Raw genomic sequence first — 20,443 nt, 5'->3', positions numbered from 1 at the left:
TATACAAGTTATGTTTTGCATATCAACCAGTTGCTAACAAATCTAACAATCTTCAAAAAAAAAATCAACCAATCAAGTAGCATAGCTCATATCTGAAACAAAATCTTTCAGAGAAACATTCTAAACACCATGAATGTATACATACACGCAAGCGCGCGCACACATGCACACCACGCACGCACGCACACACACACACACACACACACACACACACACACACACACACACACACACACACACACACACACACACACACACAAAAAAAAAAGTTCAACTTCATAAACGTTTAACTAAATATTTTTTTAGCAAAACTCTTAATTTCAAAAGAGACATTTTACAGATGAGAACAGCATGAAAAAAAAAAGAGAGAAATGCCTCTTTTATTTTGATCTGATTAATGGGTCACGGTTGTAGACCTACTGTGTGTAAAAGATAGTGGCGCCCCCTACTGGCTGGAGAAGGCATAGACCCCATCCGAGACACTTCATGTGAATGTTTTGAAGAGCATTTTCTCAGGTTTAAAAAAACTAACAAAAGGCGTTTGTTCGTGAAAGTTGATCAGCCATGGGTGTAAACACCATTTACTTCAGGTGTTTACCTGAAGAGTCGTAATTATACACCATTATGTATAACCACACTAACGTTTGGTAAATCTCTCTGGGAACGTTGTGGAGCACCTTGCCCCCCTGTCTGTCAAAACAGCGAACAGACGCCGCATGGCTCCGAGAGATCAGTGTGTTGTGTGTGTAGGGAAAACCACCCAAGCAACGGTCATTACCGTGCAATTATATGGGACTTCAAAAAAGATGTAAAATTTAGTAAACATTGGGGAAGTATACAAATAAAGAACGTTTAAAACGTGTTTTGTTTATAGCCTACATGTGTGGTATGAACTGTTGTAAACATGCTTGTTGCTACTCGGTCTAAAAATACTTTGAACAGAATTGGGGTTATAATAAGAAACATTGATGCCACCGTTCATGCAGAAGATCTCCCTCCAAGTAAAGATAATCCTGATTAAATATTAAGGGCTACATTTACTGATCTCGTTCACTTTATTTACTGTGACCTGTGGCTTATACGATCATAGAAGCATACAAACAGGCCTACCTACCTTAGAACAGGCTGTTATGTACAAGTCATGATCTGACCAAATGTGCTCCAAACACGAACATGGTTTCACCTCTGTTCCTTCAGTACAGAAGAGGTAATGATTGGCCTGGTAAAACAAGTCAGCTACATCTCACCATTTTGAACACTCCGAACACACACACGCACGCACACACACACACACACACACACACACACACACACACACACACACACACACACACACACACACACACACACACACGGACGCACGCACACACACACACACACACACACACACACACACACACACACACACACACACTTGTACACACTCAAACATACACACAAACCTGTATTACACTTTAGTCTATTATTGTAGATTATAATATATTGGGATTATCCATTCATTAAACTTTGAACTAAAACAGAGTCTACAGCCTACAGATAGCCTAAGGGGCTAAGGCCCCGACAAGGTGCAGTCTTCAAAAAAGAATCACTATAAATGTCTTAGTAGATTGTATCTGTAGCCTACTACCTCTCTCCAATGCGTTCAGTAATCAGTAATGATACTTAGTTATGAATACAAAGTTGTCAGCGCTTTCAATGTCTTTAATTTTCCGCTGACTGACAAAAGTAGTTCCACTTTCCATTGGAGTTTGACAGAAAAGATAATTAATAGTAAATAAGAGGTTGAACAGTAACTATTTGTGACTTGCTCTATGGCTCACATTTGTCCTGTGAAACCTCCAGCATAGATCAATGGACCCCGAATAACGTTATATGGGCGTGTGGGCCTGTGGGAGAGAGATGTTCCACATGATGACATCTTATCTAATTCTAATCTAGTGGCAAAAAGGAAAGGTGATCAATCACTCAAAACACATTCCGGATCCATCATCCGCCTCTCCCAATTGGCCCGTTGAGGAGCAGAAAACGGTAATTAGGTGTTTCTGCGCCACAAACAAGTAAACCATTAGCCTGTCTCGTGATCACTCTGGAGGGCGTGAGCACGCTGCCCTTCTCCGCCTAGCCACGGTCTGAGTATAAGAGCCCGCGTCCCGCGATACCCTTCAGAGCAGACGGTAAACCGGGGGGCGTCTCGCGGCTGATCGGTTCCTGCATGTTGCTCTCGCGCTGACGGACAGGTGCGTCCCACACCCGAACTCATCACGAGACTTTCGCTCGCACAGGTTAGTGGGGACACTCTTTACTCGTGTATACATATATTACAATTTTAAGTTGAACATATTTTACTAGGGTTTGAGTTATAATTGCCTTATTTGATCTTGGAAATACAGTGCACAGCTATGACCTTTTCTTTTAAATTACAATTGATTAGGCTGCCCAGGTGAAGAATAGTGAAGAAGCCTGTTTCTTGTATTATTTAACCCTAAATAGTTTTAGAGGTCTTTATAACCTTACAACGTTCGTTAACTGAGTTATTCAAGTAAGAGTTATTTGACAAGGGCTGCATTATTATTTAATGTGCTCCTTCATTTGCCGAGCACGTTTTTGCACACAACATATGTTTGAAGAATGTTTAACTTACAAATGGTACTTCTGATGGTTGAAGTAGGTTAATTAATTACTTCCTGGTTAACATGGAGAAAAAAAACATCTGTTCCATATATGGTCCATATCATTTTGCTTGCTTCATTTGCCATTACACTATTGAGCCAGTTATTGTCTCGTATAAAGCAGGAATAATAATAATAATAATAATAATAATAATAATAATATACCTTATTTGTAATTTATTCTAAAACTAAACCAAATTCACCTTTCTTCTTCCAGTATATTTCCCCAGAGGCAGCCAGCATCATGGATTCCCTTCCTCCATCAATACTAGTTCATCTTACCACGACCCCAGACGATCAGCATGACACGATAGCGACAAACACCAAATCCATCATCGTGTTTTCTTTCTACCTATTAGGCTCCGATATCAGAGAAACCACGCGTGTATTTATATAACACTAAGAGCGGACCCATTGGACTCACTGACCTCAGGGTCGAGACAGGACCCCCCCCCCCCCCCCCCCCCCTCTCTCGCCATGGACACCACCGCCCTCGCGGCGCTGGCCACCGCCGCCACGGTGGGTCTGCAGGCCCAGACCCACCTGGAGGGCTACCTGTGGCTGCTGGTGCTGGGCTTCGTCATCGCCTTCGTGCTGGCCTTCTCCGTGGGCGCCAACGACGTGGCCAACTCCTTCGGCACGGCGGTGGGCTCGGGCGTGGTCACCCTGCGGCAGGCCTGCGTCCTGGCCACCGTCTTCGAGACGGTGGGCTCCATCCTGCTGGGGGCCAAGGTCAGCGAGACCATCCGCCAGGGCATCATCGACGTGCGCATGTACAACGGCTCCGAGCACGTGCTGATGGCGGGCTCCGTCAGCGCCATGTTCGGTAGGTGGCTGGGCGTGTGTGTGTGTGTCGGGGGGGGGGGGGGGGGACGACGTGTGTGACCGGAGGGTTGTTGTGGGAGAGGGATTCTGGTCGCGTGAAACCCGTTTGAGAAGCAGGGTTCTGAACCTGTTTGTAGCTGGTTGGTAAAGCATGTGTGATTGTATGTACAACGGTATGTAGGTACACTATGTCGAATTTAGTGGCATCTAGTGGAACGACAGATATGGAATATAATTCTCCTATGTTTTTAATTGAATCCCATGAAAATAAGAATCGTTGTGTTTTGGTAAACTAACTCGTCGTCTTTGTATCTACATCGCCCTTGGGGCGATAACAATGTATGTCCCTTTATTGTCAAAACCAAAATGGCAGCTTACACAACACAGGGCGATACAGACTACTGTAGTGAGTGGACATGGAGGGTGAGGGGGTTGAGCTAGTTGCTACTACGTTCTACACACTGGATCATCAAGGGACAGTTTCAAACTCTGCCTGAAAAAATGTCAGAAAAAAAGGTGCTCTGTCTGGATAAATGAAGGTTAAAGGTGCATTCACACCATGGGCGGAGCGAATATTCAGCAATCAGCATCAATTGAAATTTGCATGGAAGTTACAATTAAACAGAAACTATTAAAGCTGGCTGGTAACTTCAGTCTGGTAAAGTGGAATAATAAAATTGCATTTGTGTGTGAATGTGTGTGTATGTGTTTGTGTGTGTGTGTGTGTGTGTGTGTCCGTATGTGTGTGTATGTGTGTGTTTGTGTATGTGTGTGTGTGTGTGTGTGTGTGTGTGTTCTGTAGGGTCAGCCGTGTGGCAGCTGGCGGCTTCGTTCCTGAAGCTCCCCATTTCTGGGACGCACTGCATTGTGGGGGCCACCATCGGGTTCTCCATGGTGGCCAGGGGTCACCACGGGGTCAAGTGGATGGAACTGCTTCGCATCGGTAAAGAAGTACCCTGTGAAAGATGAACGTAAAAATGATTGCAAATTCATTTTTTTCAAAAATATAACCAACAGGGGTCTTTAACAATGCCTATTTGTCATAACAGTGGCATCCTGGTTTCTCTCGCCTCTTCTGTCTGGGATCATGTCAGGAGTTCTCTTCTACTTTGTCCGTAAATTCATCCTCAACAAGGTGAGCGCAAAATGGAATACTGTTGTAGTCCTGAACCCATGATGTTGTTGATCTGAGGCGCCCTCATCCCTGCACCGGGATGTATCTAGGTACAGGGATTGCAGGGTTGTTGATCTCAACATGGGATGTGTGTATTACTGACATGTTGTTGATCTCAACATGTAATGTGTGTATCATTGACCCTCCTCAGGCCAACCCTGTGCCCAACGGCCTCCGAGCTCTCCCTGTCTTCTACGCTATCACTATGGCCATCAACCTCTTCTCCATCTTGTACACAGGAGCCCCATGTGAGTCACAGACACACACACAAAACACACACACACACACACACACACACACACACACACACACACACACGTACACCCACGGGTGGCAGTGTGTTTACGTCACAACAAGCACAGACTGTGAAAGAGGCCCTTTGGAATCACATATACACACATATACACACACACACACACACACACACACACACACACTCAATACTCAAACAAATACTCACTCAAGCATACTAAAGCGGCCTTAGCTCATCTAAAGCAATGACTTACTAAAGCAATGCAGCAGCTGTAGTCGTTCCTGGACTAGTGAGGCATCAAAACATGTTAGGTGTAAGTAGGAAGGAAACAAGGATTGTAAAAAAAAAAATGTATTACATGGTTGTGTAAGACTATAATAACAGTGTTATTAATCTTTTAATTAGCAAGAAAGTTAAACACAATGTTGAGGTGTGTGTGTGTGTGTGTGTGTGTGTGTGTGTGTGTGTGTGTGCATGCATGTGCGTGTGTGAGGAACAATACCCACTATAGCCCCTGCTATCAAACCACCCAGGAGACTGTACCTCTCACACTGATATAGACGGAGAAACTCTTCTAATCAAAAACAAGCCGGTGTTTTGTTCTGTTCTGATCCAAGGATTCCTGTGTCGTTTTCCCATAATACCACATGACCCCGTCATGTTTGATTTCTTGACTGTTGAGATAACTGTTTGAGATTGTTTGTTTTGTGGTTGAGCATCTCTCTTGAGACTGCAATAAGCTAAGATCTTCATGTTGAACACAGGGAAATGTGGGGTATTTCCCAAGGACATTTCCCCCGTATTAGAGCAAAGTGTGTTAGTTCAGACTTTTGTAAACAATGCTAAAGAAGGAAGTTATCATCTGAAAATGTCATGCTAACCCCAGTGAACTAAAGATTAAAGGGTATTATTTGGTTTAGCGGTTATCTGTCTCCTGTAACGCTCTTCAGTCAAGCCCCTAGTATTCTTACTATCATTGCGTGGCCATGCATGTTTGTATCCTACATGCTATCTGTTTGGTTGAGCGTGTAATCATGCTGATACTGTTGACCGAGGGAATTTGGAAGGGAGGCAGTTGAGATATTTTGATAATCTTGCTTCACCAATGTGATCAAAATGCACAAGGCTGGAGAGGGGTTAAAGTGCTGTAACACCATATATTGTAGTGTTGTATTGTTTACGACACATTCTGAAATATATTTGATAGATATAGTTTAAAACTTTACATTTTATGTATGCTTTACTTTCTGATGTAGCCTACTATAATTAGTTTTATCATTTTCAGTATCAGTTAAGGCCTATATATCTCAACATTTTCTGAAATGTTCCAACAATAATACTAAAATAATTTGTATGGCAGCAAATCATGAGCAAAAATGCCTTTGTGCATGTACAACTGACACATCCGTTCACACAAATCAATATTACGAGCACTTTTACTGCTACTTTTACTATTATTGATTTATATTATATACTGAGAGCAACAATTATGCCTGTGAGGAAAAAACAATTCATTGCGCGCACACGTGTAGTGAAGCAGCACGCAACTGACGCCCCCGTGTGCACGAATGCTGTCTCTGCCCTTGTGCACGCAAGGTGTTTTGCCTTGCATGGTGGTTATCTTTCTGGGACTACGTGGGCAGAGCCAGCCATGGCCGTTGTATCCCTGAATGTGATTGGTTACATGTTGCCGGACAAGGCCAAATACAGTGCAATGTTGTAATACTGCATGTTGCCAGACAAGTTTGGCAACATGCAGTGCTTTTTCTTGGGGTACATCAAGCAAGCTCCCATTTAACCCAGAGTGTGCTCCAGAGCTATGTCTTAGTTAGAACATGCTTTGGAGAACAATAAAGCACAGCGTTACACCTCAGACAGCTTGCAGTTGTTAACAAAACATAAACTATTTATAGTTATATCTATAATATTTATAATATATCACATTGTTATTCGCATTTGATGGATGGTAGTGATATGCCACCATCCTCTAGTGTTCCTTTGTCATAAGTTTGTTTCCTTGTGTGTGTGTGTGTGTGTGTGTGTGTGTGTGTGTGTGTGTGTGTGTGTGTGTGTGTGTGTGTGTGTGTGTGTGTGTGTGTGTGTGTGTGTGTGTGTGTGTGTGTGTGTTCCAGTGCTGGGCTTCGACCAGGTGCCCTGGTGGGGGACGCTGGGCATTTCTCTGGGCTGCGCCCTCGCCACCGCTCTGCTCGTGTGGTTCATCGTCTGCCCCCACCTCAAGAAAAAGATCCAGCGTGAGTGACGGGACTTGAAACCAATTGTATTATTTATTTAATGCATGTAAAACCTTTAGCACATTTCGACAGATATTCAATCATTATATGTCCTCACTTTCTATTGATTTATTTGGGGGGGTTGATGCTTCGTATCATAAACACAGTCAGTAATGCCTTGTGCCAGCTGTTTCAGCTCTCACTTCTCATTCCACCGTTCCATGGCTCCGACCTGATACAGGTTTGTTTGTATGCTAGGTGAATTGGCTCTTAGGCCCTGTGAAACACAGCTGATGGAGAAGGTCACGTCAGACCCAGAACCCGAACCTGAGCCCCCCAGACCTCTGCCCAGCGCCCCGGCAGAAGACAGCCAGAAGGTGGCCTTCAGGCTCGGAGACTCAGCGGACGCAGACTTAGACAGCAACGGAATAGACACCAAAAATCCGGATCTCAGCAATGGTGAGTTAGAGATATCAGTACAAATTATTGTTATAGATACCCTCGTGGTGGACCCTAGACTCTGGACTCTATGCAGTCTGGACTCTAGACTGCATAGCCTCCCCCCCCCACCCCTCCCCCTAGCCTACCCCCACCCCTCCTACGCACTTATTGTATGTTGTACGTCCTTGCACTTAAAAATAGTACTTAGCATCGTGTAGCATCTTATCCTAGCTATTTTTGTGGTAGACGGGGGAATGAGTTAACCTAGCAGTTGTAAGTGCTTGGCACTTGTTTCTATGAACGTCCTTACTGTACCGACAGCGATATATTGTTTCACTTTCTTCGGACAAATGTACTGATTGTAAGTCGCTTTGGATAAAAGCGTCTGCCAAATGCTCTAAATGAACACAAAGCATCGCGGTGCACGTGTGTTTCTCTAAAGGTCTGAACGGCCTGGTGGGTCCCATGACCATCACGGACCCTCACAGCGGCCTCTCCCACACCGTCCACAAGGACTCGGGCCTCTACAAAGACCTGCTGCACAAGCTGCACGTGACCAAGGTGGGCGACTGCATCGGCGACAGCGACACGGAGGAGCGGCCCATCCGCAGGAACAACAGCTACACCTCCTACACCATGGCCATCTACGGCATCCAGGGGGACCCCAAGTACAAGGAGGCGGCGGAGGGAGGCGGCGGCGGCGGCGGCGGCGGCGGCGGGGCGATGCAGAGGAGGTCCCGGGTGGACAGCTACAGCAGCTACAGCTCGGCCATGAGCGCGGGCGCGCGGGCGGAGGACAGCAGCGCGGAGCACAGCGAGGCCGGGAAGGAGCTGGAGGTGGAGGAGGACGAGCTGGAGGTGGACCACCCCGCCGTCTCCTCGCTCTTCCAGTTCCTCCAGATCCTCACCGCCTGCTTCGGCTCCTTTGCACACGGGGGCAACGACGTCAGGTAGGCCAAGGGGGGGGGGGGTCTGGGTTCTTCGCAAAGGAATTGGGCACTCATGCATTTACATGCAGGGCATTTAGCAGACGCTTTCATCCAAAGTGACTCGAGTACATTTGTCAGAAGAAAGAGAAACAATTTATCGCTGTCGGTACAATAAGGACGTTCATAGAACCAAGTGCCAAGCACTAACAATTGTCAGATTAACCAATTTCCTGTATCCAACAAATATAGCTAGAATAAGATGCTACATGGTGCTAAGTACTATTTTTAAGTGCAAGGATGCGCAAGGACAACATACAATAAGTATGTACATTAAGTGCCAGGACGTACAACATACAATAAGTGCGTGCGGGGGGGGGGGGGGGGGGGGGGGGGGGTGCTATGCAGAGTCTAGGTGAACTCTGAACAAGTGGTCCTTGATATGAGGGGATGTGGGCGTGCACCTTCAGCGGACTCACACGCGTCTACGCTTGGTTTGGCAGCAACGCCATCGGGCCCCTGGTGGCCCTCTGGCTCCTGTACGACAGCGGCTCTGTGGCCTCCAGCGCCCCCACGCCCATCTGGCTGCTCCTGTACGGGGGCGTGGGCATCAGCGCCGGGCTGTGGGTGTGGGGCCGGAGAGTCATCCAGACCTTGGGCAAAGACCTGACCCCCATCACACCCTCCAGGTAACTGCTCCGCCCGATGCCGACTAGCACGTGGCCCCCTCACACGAAATGTCTCAACGGCGGATGGGTTTGGACGTTCCCTCATTGCCTTGTTCTGTTGTCGTCCAATCCAGTGGCTTCAGCATTGAACTGGCGTCGGCACTGACTGTCGTCGTGGCGTCCAATATCGGTCTCCCTGTAAGCACCACCCACTGCAAGGTAGGTGGTGGAGCTCAAACTCTGCTTTGCAAAACAACGCAGAACACTAAATGTATGACTGTACACATTGACACTCGATACTAACCCTAACCCTTACCCTAACCCTCACCGGTGAAACATGATGCAAGCCGCCGTAAACCGGTCTGGGCTTTTGTTTTGTAAACCGCCTTCAACAACGTGAGCAGCTGTTCAGATGTGTTGTGTTGGGGCCCAGGGCGGACTCCAGCTCCGCTACGGCGTGTCCAGCAGTAGACGGCTGTGTGGCTGACGGTATCTGGTCTCACAGGTGGGGTCGGTGGTGGCCGTGGGGTGGCTGCGCTCCAGGAAGGCCGTGGACTGGCGCCTGTTCAGGAACATCTTCATCGCCTGGTTCGTCACCGTTCCCATCTCGGGTCTGATCAGCGCGGCCATCATGGCCCTCTTCGTACACGTCATCCTGTGAGCCTTTTGACCGATGAACAGAGGCTGCCTCATGGCCCTCTTCGTGTACGTTATGCTGTGAGCCCTTTGACCGATGCTCAGAGACATCACGCTACACAGAGGGTGGTTGTTGAAAGATTATGTCTGTGTTTTTGTTTAACTGGCCGCCGTCGGCCTCAGATTGATTTGCCTTGATCGTTTTATTTGTGTGTACATACATGTTTAATTGCTGTTTTTTATGTCAACTGTACAATGGTGCCATAAAATGCCTGTAAATATCCAACACATTTGGATGATATGAAATGACCATATGTTCATAGAATCAAACTAATGAATGTTTTGTGAAATAAACACCATTGGAAACTGTTTTTTTGTTCTTGTTTCAATTGAAAGTTGACGTATCAAGTTGTTAAGTCATTCATCTTGAATTACTTCATAATAAACACATATCTCATGGCAGTGAAATGACAGGCGCTTTCAGACATAACATGTAATTATGTGCCATTTGCTAATACAATTGTATATAAGGGTGGGAGTTTACAGGGATGGATTATAAATTACCAAACACAAGCTTGTGTGAAGCTATATGGATATTCATATTTTTCGGGTGGAATCAAAAAGGTTTTTGTTGAGACACAGTTGTAGACTGTTTTACACATTTCTATTTCAATAGTGTCTTAAAACAGAATATAGAGGCATTTAACAATGATAAAGTATATATATATATATATATATATTCACCAATTCACAAATGCCTATTTTATATTTAAGCAATAGATCACGACAGGCCGTGGTATACGCTCATTATACCACAGTTAAGGGGCGTTGTCCGTCCCGACGCGCAGCGGAGGGGCGGCGACCCCCTTCACTGTGGTATAATGACCGTATATCACTGACTGAAGTGATCTATTGCTTTTATAAAACGGTTACGTAAATATGGCGAAATTAAAGTCATAGACACCCTCAATTTTGAAAAAGCGAGAAAGTCGGAAAAGCATTTTTTTTAACGAATACAGAAAAGTAGTCCCTCCTGGCTGCCGGCAAAGTGTACGGCGGTTGCTATGCAACACACTGTAGCGTCCTTCAGAGAGAAGGCTAGAGACAATTGGTTCGCCGGCAATTTAGCAATTTAGAAGGCTAAATTGCCGGCGACCGTGTGCCTATTGCTTTACAGGCTTTTTTTAGGCTTCAGTGAACTACGCTATCGCTTGTATATATAAATAAACAACAGTTCAAGTTAGGCGCGGAGTGATACTGGACTCTGTAAACTGAACGGGCGTCATAGCTGTGTGTATACGCTCAATATACAACAGTTGGGAACCAATCAGATCGCTTGATTTAAGCCACCCGTTTTATAATTAAGCAATAGATCACGACAGGCCGTGGTATACGCTCATTATACCACAGTTAAGGGGCGTTGTCCGTCCCGACGCGCAGCGGAGGGGCGGCGACCCCCTTCACTGTGGTATAATGACCGTATATCACTGACTGAAGTGATCTATTGCTTTTATAAAACGGTTACGTAAATATGGCGAAATTAAAGTCATAGACACCCTCAATTTTGAAAAAGCGAGAAAGTCGGAAAAGCATTTTTTTTAACGAATACAGAAAAGTAGTCCCTCCTGGCTGCCGGCAAAGTGTACGGCGGTTGCTATGCAACACACTGTAGCGTCCTTCAGAGAGAAGGCTAGAGACGGTAGCTTGGTTCGCCGGCAATTTAGCAATTTAGAAGGCTAAATTGCCGGCGACCGTGTGCCTATTGCTTTACAGGCTTTTTTTTAGGCTTCAGTGAACTATGCTATCGCTTTTATATATAAATAAACAACAGTTCAAGTTAGGCGCGGAGTGATACTGGACTCTGTAAACTGAACGGGCGTCATAGCTGTGTGTATACGCTCAATATACAACAGTTGAGAACCAATCAGATCGCTTGATTTAGGCCCCCCGTTTTATAATATCATTTATAAAACGGGAGATACACACAGCTATATTACTATAATGACCGCTGTCAGGGAAAGCAAGCGAAGCAAGCCACTTCCGCTTCGCGTCGGTGTCCCGGTTCGCCCTGTCGGGGCTTATTTTCCAGATAATGACAGGCGTTCTCTACATAATGTCATCGCCTTGTTTTTGTTTGTATAAAATATGTACAGATATAGATTTAATACATGTAAATGTTTGACTAATATATTGGAACACTGTTCAAATATACAGAATATTAAAGTAACAATATAATGTATTATTTTATTAATGTCATTTGAAACATTTAGTGTCATTTGGATTTCTGTACGTTTTGATAACTTCATCACTTTGACAATAAATATCTGAGCTGATTGATTTCATTATTTTTTATGCCGTTATAGCATTTCTATTTTGTGAATAAACAAACGCAACTATAAAGACTTTCATAGTTGCATAATTTGCCCAAATGTTGTAATTTGCATATTTAAGTTAAGTACGTTGTGTTCTATTTTTTAATGTTCTATAATAGTAATTGTATCAATACAGTTATAGTTAATTAGTTATGTTACACATTAGGCATTTATTTTTTAATTATTTTTATTATTTTCATCAAAAGGAAATACACCATCATACGGTGTAATTTCATACTTCAATCAGCATACAATTCCTGGTAGTAACAGTATTCCTCTACTCCATATGGTTTTAAACCACACTCACACATCCACATAATATATACCATTTATTCCCACTCATCCACATATCGTTCACCTTTTAAACACACAAACCCAAACACACACCCACAGTTTGTAACCCAAACCCACCCACCCACTCCCACCCCCGCTCAACACACACACACACACACACACACACACACACACACACACACACACACACACACACACACACACACACACACACACACACACACACACACACACACACACACACACACACACACACACACACACACACACACACACACACATATATATATCTATGGCGGCGCACACCTGCATGTAGTTCCGCTGATTATTCGCTGATTATTTCGCGGGTCTCGGTGCGGATCACGCTGCGTCTCCATTGAGCCTCACTGTGCTGCTGCTGCTCGCGCTCCGTCAGCTCCACCACATCAAACAGGTTAGATTGAAAAAGACGCTGAGCCGTCTCCATTAGGCCTACACGGTTAATATTGACGTTATTTTAGTAGTTTAACCGAAACATTGTTAGAAACGTCCGGTTGAAGTTATAAAAGTAACTAATGATCCGTCTGGTCCTTTTGTTTTCCAGGTTGACCGTCGGGTTAATTAACGAACACTTTTTGAAGTGAAGCGGCCCGCTACATCCGGACCTGCTGTGAGTAGGACACTTATTTATAATTTATCTTATTTGTTTTTTACTCTAGGCCTACTTGATAAGTTGAATAATAGTAGCTCTGGATGTATGTCGTCGTAAGCTGTTTTTAATTGAGTTAATTGATATTTTTCGCCGGGTGACGCGGCTGCAGATATTTATCAATGACTCCATGACGGAGTTGGCGGCGGAAGACGTAGGGGGGCGGGGCCATGACGCCACACAATGACTCCGCACTCGGTTATCGTAGTAGTTGGATGGGGAAAATAACTTATTTTAATAACTTATTTGGATTTATTGGACACACACACACACACACACACACACACACACCGTACAACTAATCTCGTTGCTCTCCTTCACAGCTCAAGAAGAAGAAACAGATTCTGTGAGTATCACGATCGAACCACGAAGAAGAAGAAACTGAACTGTAAGTCACAACATTTTCTTTTAATGCTGTGGGCTGACAGCGTTTAGTTTGAACCAGTTCTCAGGCCCTGCCCCACGTAGGCCCTGCCCTGCCCCACGTAGGCCCTGCCCCGCCCCACGTAGGCCCTGCCCCGCCCCACGTAGGCCCTGCCCCGCCCCACGTAGGCCCTGCCCCGCCCCACGTAGGCCCTGCCCCACGTAGGCCCTGCCCCGCCCCACGTAGGCCCTGCCCCGCCCCACGTAGGCCCTCTCTGGCCCTGCCCCGCCCCCTCTCTGGCCCTCTCTGTGTCTCTCTCTCTCTCTCTCTGTCTCTCTTCCCCCCCCCACCCCGTTCTCATGCCTCTCATTCGTCCCTAGAAGATACTTTATCCGTCCACTTTCCTACTACATTCCTCATCATTGCATCACATCCCATGTGTGTTGTCCTACTGATAAGGGTGTGTGACTGACTGACCAGAGATGCATGCGAGGGTTCTGCGCTGTTTGAGGCCTTCAGTTGTGTAGACGTTCCCCCTCAGGGGAACCTATTGTTTAAGAGGCCGTCGTCACGTCAGTTACATGAACTGGAACGTCCTAAAGGATGGAGACAGGGACTCCTCAAGGAGACACACCAGGGGGCGAGATGTGAGGGCTGTCCCTCTCAGCAACTAGAACCCAACCTGGTTCCTGCACCTGAGAACCACGGAGCACGTTCCAACGTTTCCCTCCGTATGCTTTGAAGCCCTAGCCCCCCCACCACTGGTCTCTCCGTCAAACCCTCCACTGGTCTCTCCTCTCTCAAAGACCTACAAACCCAGCGCTGGTCTCTCCGTCAAACCCACCACTGGTCTTTCCGCTCTCAAGTACCTACAAAACCACCACTGGTCTCTTCTTAAAGACCTACAAACCCACCACTGGTTTCTCTTCTCTCAAAGACCTACAAACTCACCACTGGTCTCTCCGTCAAACCCACCACTGGTTTCTCCTCTCAAAGACCTACAAACCCTCCACTGGTCTCTCGTCTCTGCGGGGCGATGGCCTCCGTCGCCCCCAGTCGATCGAAAGGGAGTCGGGTTCAGATTCCCAAATCTGGAGAGGCGGAGATAGGCGCCGCGAGGCGTCCAGTGCGATAACGCAAACGACCCTGGAGAAGCTGGCGGGAGCCCCGGGAAGAGTTCTCTTTTCTTTGTGAAGGGCAGGGCGCAAAGACCTACAAACCCAGCACTGGTATCTCGTCTCTCAAAGACCTACAAACCCAGCACTGGTCTCTCCATAAATCCGCCACTGGTCTCGTCTCAAAGACCTACAAACCCAGCGCTGGTCTCTGTCAAAACCTCCGCTGGTCTCTCCTCTCTCAAGGACCTAAAAACCCACCACTGGTCTCAAAGACCTACAAAACCTCCACTGGTCTCTCCGTCAAACCCTCCACTGGTCTCTCAAAGACCTACAAACCCAGCGCTGGTCTCTCCGTCAAACCCTCCACTGGTCTCGTCTCTCAAAGACCTACAAAGCCACCGCTGGTCTCTGTCAAAACCTCCACTGGGCTCTCCTCTCTCAAAGACCTACAAACCCTCCGCTGGTCTCTCCTCTCGTTTGGCTTTGTATTCCTTTGAATATTGTCATTGTTTGTGTAAATACACAATCTAATAACTGAAAATAAAGAGGTGTGATCTTTAACCTGGTACTAGTCAATCTTTGCATGTCATGGGGCACTACTTCATGTGAGGGGCAATCGTTGCCCTGGCATGGGGCACTAAGTGTGAGCGGGGCAATTGTTGACTTTGCACGGGGCATTAAGTGTGAGAGGGGTGATCTTTAACCTTGCATGTGGCACTAAGTGTGAGGGGCAATCGTTGCCCTGGCATGGGGCACTAAGTGTGAGAGGGGCAATCGTTGCCCTGGCATGGGGCACTAAGTGTGAGAGGGGCAATCTTTAACCTGGTACTGGGCACCACATGTGTGAAGGGAAATTTTTCTACTTCTACTTGGCTTGTATTACCTGAACATTTTAATATTCAGCTATAGGAGGATGCTACTCTTCCTGAAACACCCTTGAGTGTCATTTGGTCGGATGTTTCTGATGACTCAAGTCTGTGGCCTAAATCAAAGAGGATAACAAAGTGGGTGTTCAATACAGCAAGAGCCTGGAGCGATCTAGCATCTGGATCTCAATTCGACCTTCTACACACTGGACAGGATGACTTGAGTGTCATGCAGCTTGGACTGTAGTGTGACTGAATCATGCAAACAATGGGAAGCGACAATGGCTACTTGGTACAATGGATGATGGACTAACGGCATTCCGAACAGACAGAATCGGATGAGAAACCAACCAACTAACTGAAGATGGAAGATGAAACATTCTGCAACGTGGCTTCCCTACCTAACCTCAACATGATGCACTGCTGGCAAGCCCTCTGGATCTCCTGTACTCCTGCCCTGAGATCAAAGTATTTCTCGGGCTGAATCGGAAACCATCTTGGAAACATCCCAACTAGCGTCCCTGTCAAGCTGCAGTTGTGCTCTTCTTCAGAAGAGGTGAAGAAAGCCTCACTGGGGCTTCAAGGTCTATGAAGAGGAACGTTGAAATGTGCGCCATGATTCTCTCCTGTAAGAGCTGTTGTATTCTAGTCGCCGAGAGGGGGAGCCTCACAGCCTACCCTTTAGCGTTTCTCCTTGGGAGTCCCTGTCACGGTCTTGACGGACGTTCCAGGTCATGTAACTGATGTCACGACAGCCTTTTGAAAACTTGGTTTCTCCTGAGGGGGAACCTCTACAGAACTGTAGGCGTCAGATGGCACAGTATCCCAGCATGCATCTCTGGTCACTCAGATCACACCCTGATCAGTAAGGCAACACTCATGCGATGTGCATGCGATGTTTTAGAGAGTAGTAAGGAAGTAGACAAAAGGCATGAGAACAGTTTGTTATTTTGTACTGTTGTCAGCCTTGTTTATGGGTGGGAATTATTTGCTAAATGGGGGGGATATGAAATGTATAGTCAATTATTTGTACATGAACCAACAGCAACAAACTACTAGATCTGCTCAAGGTAAGTCTGTTGGCTGTATTTTGCAACAAGACGACCAAAGCACCCCAAGATCTCAATCGTCGTTCCAGCTCAAGGTAAGGGGCTCCTGCGGGGGGGTTGGTAGTTATATTCGAGACCGCGATGTGCACGGGTCTATAAAGATGCTGTCTGACTTCACAGGATCTCCTGGACCAGGGTGGACCAGAGGCTGAGGACCAGCAGGTGACCAGATCCCACTGGACCAGGTATGGGTCACCAGGGTGGATGATAATAATAATAATAATTATTATTATTATTATGTGGATGTGTCTAGTGCTTTTCTCGCACTTAATTATAATGTAGGGTAACTAGATCCCCTAGACCAGGCATGGCGTACCAGGCTGGACCAGAGGGTATCCAGATCCCCCTGGACCAGGAATGGGGTACCAGGCTGGACCAGAGGGTATCCAGATCCCCCTGGACCAGGAATGGGGCACCAGGCTGGACCAGAGGGTATCCAGATCCCCCTGGACCAGGAATGGGGCACCAGGCTGGACCAGAGGGTATCCAGATCCCCCTGGACCAGGAATGGGGCACCAGGCTGGACCGGAGGCTGTGGACCGGAGGGTAACCATAACCAAACACTTGACACCTGGAGGTTCTTTTTAATTATTTCAAACAATCGTAGAGGGTCTTCATTAGTTTTTCCTTCAGATTTTTCATTCTGTGAATTTTAGACAAAGCTGTGATTTGAAGTAATTAAGGTCACATCAGCTGCTACTACTATAGTTTATCCAGCGTACATCAAGGTGGACACTAAAACGTAACAGCTGGTCACACTTGGTAACGTAACATCACCCTTTTAATGTGTTTGTATTGTGAACAGATTAAGCTGACGACCCACCAGGAGCGAGACGAGGACTACGATGGGACTGCTCAAGTCTTTGGAAGGTTAATACCAACAGGTTTTTTTTACATCGTTTCACCACCAAAGCTATGCTGTTAAATTCACAGAATGTTTTGCTATATTCCTGAATTACAAATTCCCAAGTGTGTGCATGTTTCATGTTGAAGTTTAAAATTTGATTTGATTCAGAATGATTTAAACAAGGTGTCCAAAGAATAATAAACTACTACCACTGTGTTTCTAGTGTAGAATTCTCAAAACAAAAGTATTTTCTTCAACACAAAATTATATAAACTAAAAAATCATGGACAAAATTATGGAGGAGGAGCCACCTATCTGGAGGGAGACCCGGAATCTGGTTAGCCGCCTAGCTGGACATCGTTAGCTTCATAGCATAATGGATATCGTTAGCTTCATAGCATAATGGATATCGTTAGCTTCATAGCATAATGGGTATCGTTAGCTTCATAGCATAATGGGTATTGTTAGCCTCATAGCATAATCAACATCGATAGCCTCATAGTTATCTATAGCATTAGCCTCATAGTATAATTGATATTGTAGCATAATTGACATTGGTAGCCCCATAGTGTAATCAACATGGGTAGCCTCATAGTGTAATCGACATGGGTAGCCTCATAGCGTAATCGACATTGGTAGCCTCATTGACATTGTTGGCCTATGGCTAGCAACATAGATTATGCTACGAGGCTAACGATTTGTGTTTTTCCTCTTGCAACATTTCAGTGACCCACCGACGGCGCCTCGTCTGAGCTGGACGGTGGAGACTTCAGATGCAACTTCTACCTCGCAGGACGTGACTTAAGTCACGGGTTGTCAAGGGTTCCTTCGCGGGTTCCTAATGGTTCAGTGTTAGGGACAGAGTTAGGGTCAGATGGTCTCACGATGAACCATTGTTTTTTTTTAATCACATCCCAGAATTGTTTCACTGTGCGCACAGATGTTGAAATGTATACTGATGTTTTATGATATAAAATCATTTAAAATGACCTGGTTGTGTGGCTTGTTGTATGGTAATTTTTATTATACACATGCATGTTACCCTAATGAGGTAAGGTTACCTCTCCCCTCCCCTATATCCTAACCTCCCCCCTCCCATATCCTCTCCCAACCTCCCTCCCCTATACCCTAACCTCCCCCTCTATACCCTGACCTCTGTCCTCCCCCCCATACACCCTTACCTCCCCCTCCCCTGTCCTCCCCCCTCCTTTACTCATACCTCCCCCCCCCCCCTCCCCTATACCCTAACCTCCCCCTCTATACCCTGACCTCTGTCCTCCCCCCCATACACCCTTACCTCCCCCTCCCCTGTCCTCCCCCTCCTTTACTCATACCTCCCCCCCCCCACCCCTAACCTCTCCCCTCCCCTATACCCTAACCGCCCGCCTCCCTTACCCTCACCCCCAACCTTACCCTAATCCTCACCCTTATCCTCACCCTTATCCCTAACCCTAAACCTAACCTTAACCATAGCAGCGAATATCAAGCCAGTAAAAGCACGTATGATATTAGCTAACTAGACAATCAGATGGACAGTGGCTATACAGTATAGCTAGTCTAGCTTTCCAACCCAATTTTGTGTAGCCCACCTTCGTGAAATGTGTGATAAACAGGAAAAGGTCCTGCCACACTTACCTGACAACTGGAATGGGGTATTTTTTGGGATTACTGTTGAACTACTGTGTTCACCCGGCTATGAACTGAGACTTGATAAATCATATTATCAATATATAACATTTCTTGCCTTTTTCTCTCTATAGTGTAACACTATATAGTACCATTGATACACTTAATACTAACCATCATGAAACGTATAGCAATACTAACCCACTATATATATCTCTTCCCCCTTACCTCACTTGTGAGGTAAACCATTACCAGTCATTAGCCATCCTTGTATTTGGCCCTCATCGCACCTGAAGTCCCATCCCTATGACTGCCCTACCATCGCCTGTTGCTGTCCCCTTGACCGGATTCCTGGCCTGCGCTGCCTAGCGATCCACTACTGCCCTATGACAATTCCTAATCCCTATGACAATTCATCCCTACACTAGACTATTTGAACTTTCTGACACTAAATGGGATTCATGCATTATCATACTGGTAAGGTAACCATCCCACCTCTTTGTAACATACACCCCAGGTGGCTCTAAACACCATGTTCTATTCTCTACACCTAACTAACCTATTCATTTATCATGTATACAAACCTCACTGCCCTGTAACTGACCCTAGGCAGATGGGTCAGGCCCTCGAGTCGTGGATCTGCTCGAGGTTTCTTCCTATATGTATCTCCAGTTCTAGGGAGTTTTTCCTCGCCCCTGTTACTCATGGGCTCTCTCTGAATGTTCAATACTCTGTAAAGCGCCGTGAGACGTGTAATGTTTTGCCGCTCTATAAATAAAATTGAATTGAATGTTAACTTTTTATTGATATATTTGCACTTTTAATCTTGCTGAATTCTACAAGGCAAATATTAAGTTAAAACTTAGTTCCCCGGCCCCATTCGTCTTTGTAAGGAAATGTTCTATTTTGTCTAATTTTAGGCAAAGTATAAGACAATACTTTCTTAACAGTATAATTGGAACCATGAATAAGTCGTTCAAGTAACAATATTGAAATACTAACATTGTTGGGTAAGACAGAATTTGGTTTTATTCTGAATCCAGTGAAACAGATTGGTGGTTTTAGCTGATATAAAAACTTTCAGGTGTTTATTTATGTTTAAGTATTTGGCAGACGCTTTTATCCAAAGCGACATACATAAAAAATACATATAAAACAATCACTCTAAACATAATTTAAGGGAAGAATGTAATACAAAATATCAATACAAAGTGTCAAGACAGAATAAACTCTGCTTCTGCAGCAACAGAGATACAGTCTATAAGTCCCTAAGATATCTAATGTATTCATACATTGTTTATGTAGGGTATATGTATATATAACCTAATCATATTGT

At 45.6% G+C, this 20,443-nt stretch overlaps 2 protein-coding genes across 2 annotated transcripts; both read left to right on the top strand.

Annotated features, from left to right (window-relative positions):
- Positions 1 to 3,146: 3,146 nt before the first annotated feature.
- Positions 3,147 to 9,848, top strand: slc20a1a (solute carrier family 20 member 1a; the record flags this gene model as incomplete). The annotated part of the gene is made up of 10 exons (XM_084467614.1): positions 3,147 to 3,495; positions 4,297 to 4,437; positions 4,544 to 4,629; positions 4,820 to 4,916; positions 7,054 to 7,173; positions 7,411 to 7,611; positions 8,036 to 8,543; positions 9,023 to 9,208; positions 9,322 to 9,406; positions 9,693 to 9,848. 10 exons carry the CDS (start codon positions 3,147 to 3,149, stop codon positions 9,846 to 9,848), a joined length of 1,929 nt encoding a protein of 642 aa, XP_084323740.1.
- A 6,494-nt stretch (positions 9,849 to 16,342) lies between these two features.
- Positions 16,343 to 18,341, top strand: LOC311342770 (uncharacterized protein). Its single transcript, XM_084467591.1, has 3 exons — positions 16,343 to 17,180; positions 17,440 to 17,504; positions 18,208 to 18,341. Exons 1-3 carry the CDS (start codon positions 16,992 to 16,994, stop codon positions 18,284 to 18,286), a joined length of 333 nt encoding a protein of 110 aa, XP_084323717.1. The 5' UTR covers positions 16,343 to 16,991; the 3' UTR covers positions 18,287 to 18,341.
- The last annotated feature ends 2,102 nt before the right edge of the window (positions 18,342 to 20,443 follow it).

This window comes from Micromesistius poutassou, assembly GCF_964030765.1.
Source record: "Micromesistius poutassou genome assembly, chromosome: 5".
Lineage (NCBI taxonomy): Eukaryota > Metazoa > Chordata > Actinopteri > Gadiformes > Gadidae > Micromesistius > Micromesistius poutassou.
The sequence above is the reverse complement of the archived record's forward strand: the minus strand, read 5'-3'. Positions and strand labels throughout refer to the sequence as shown.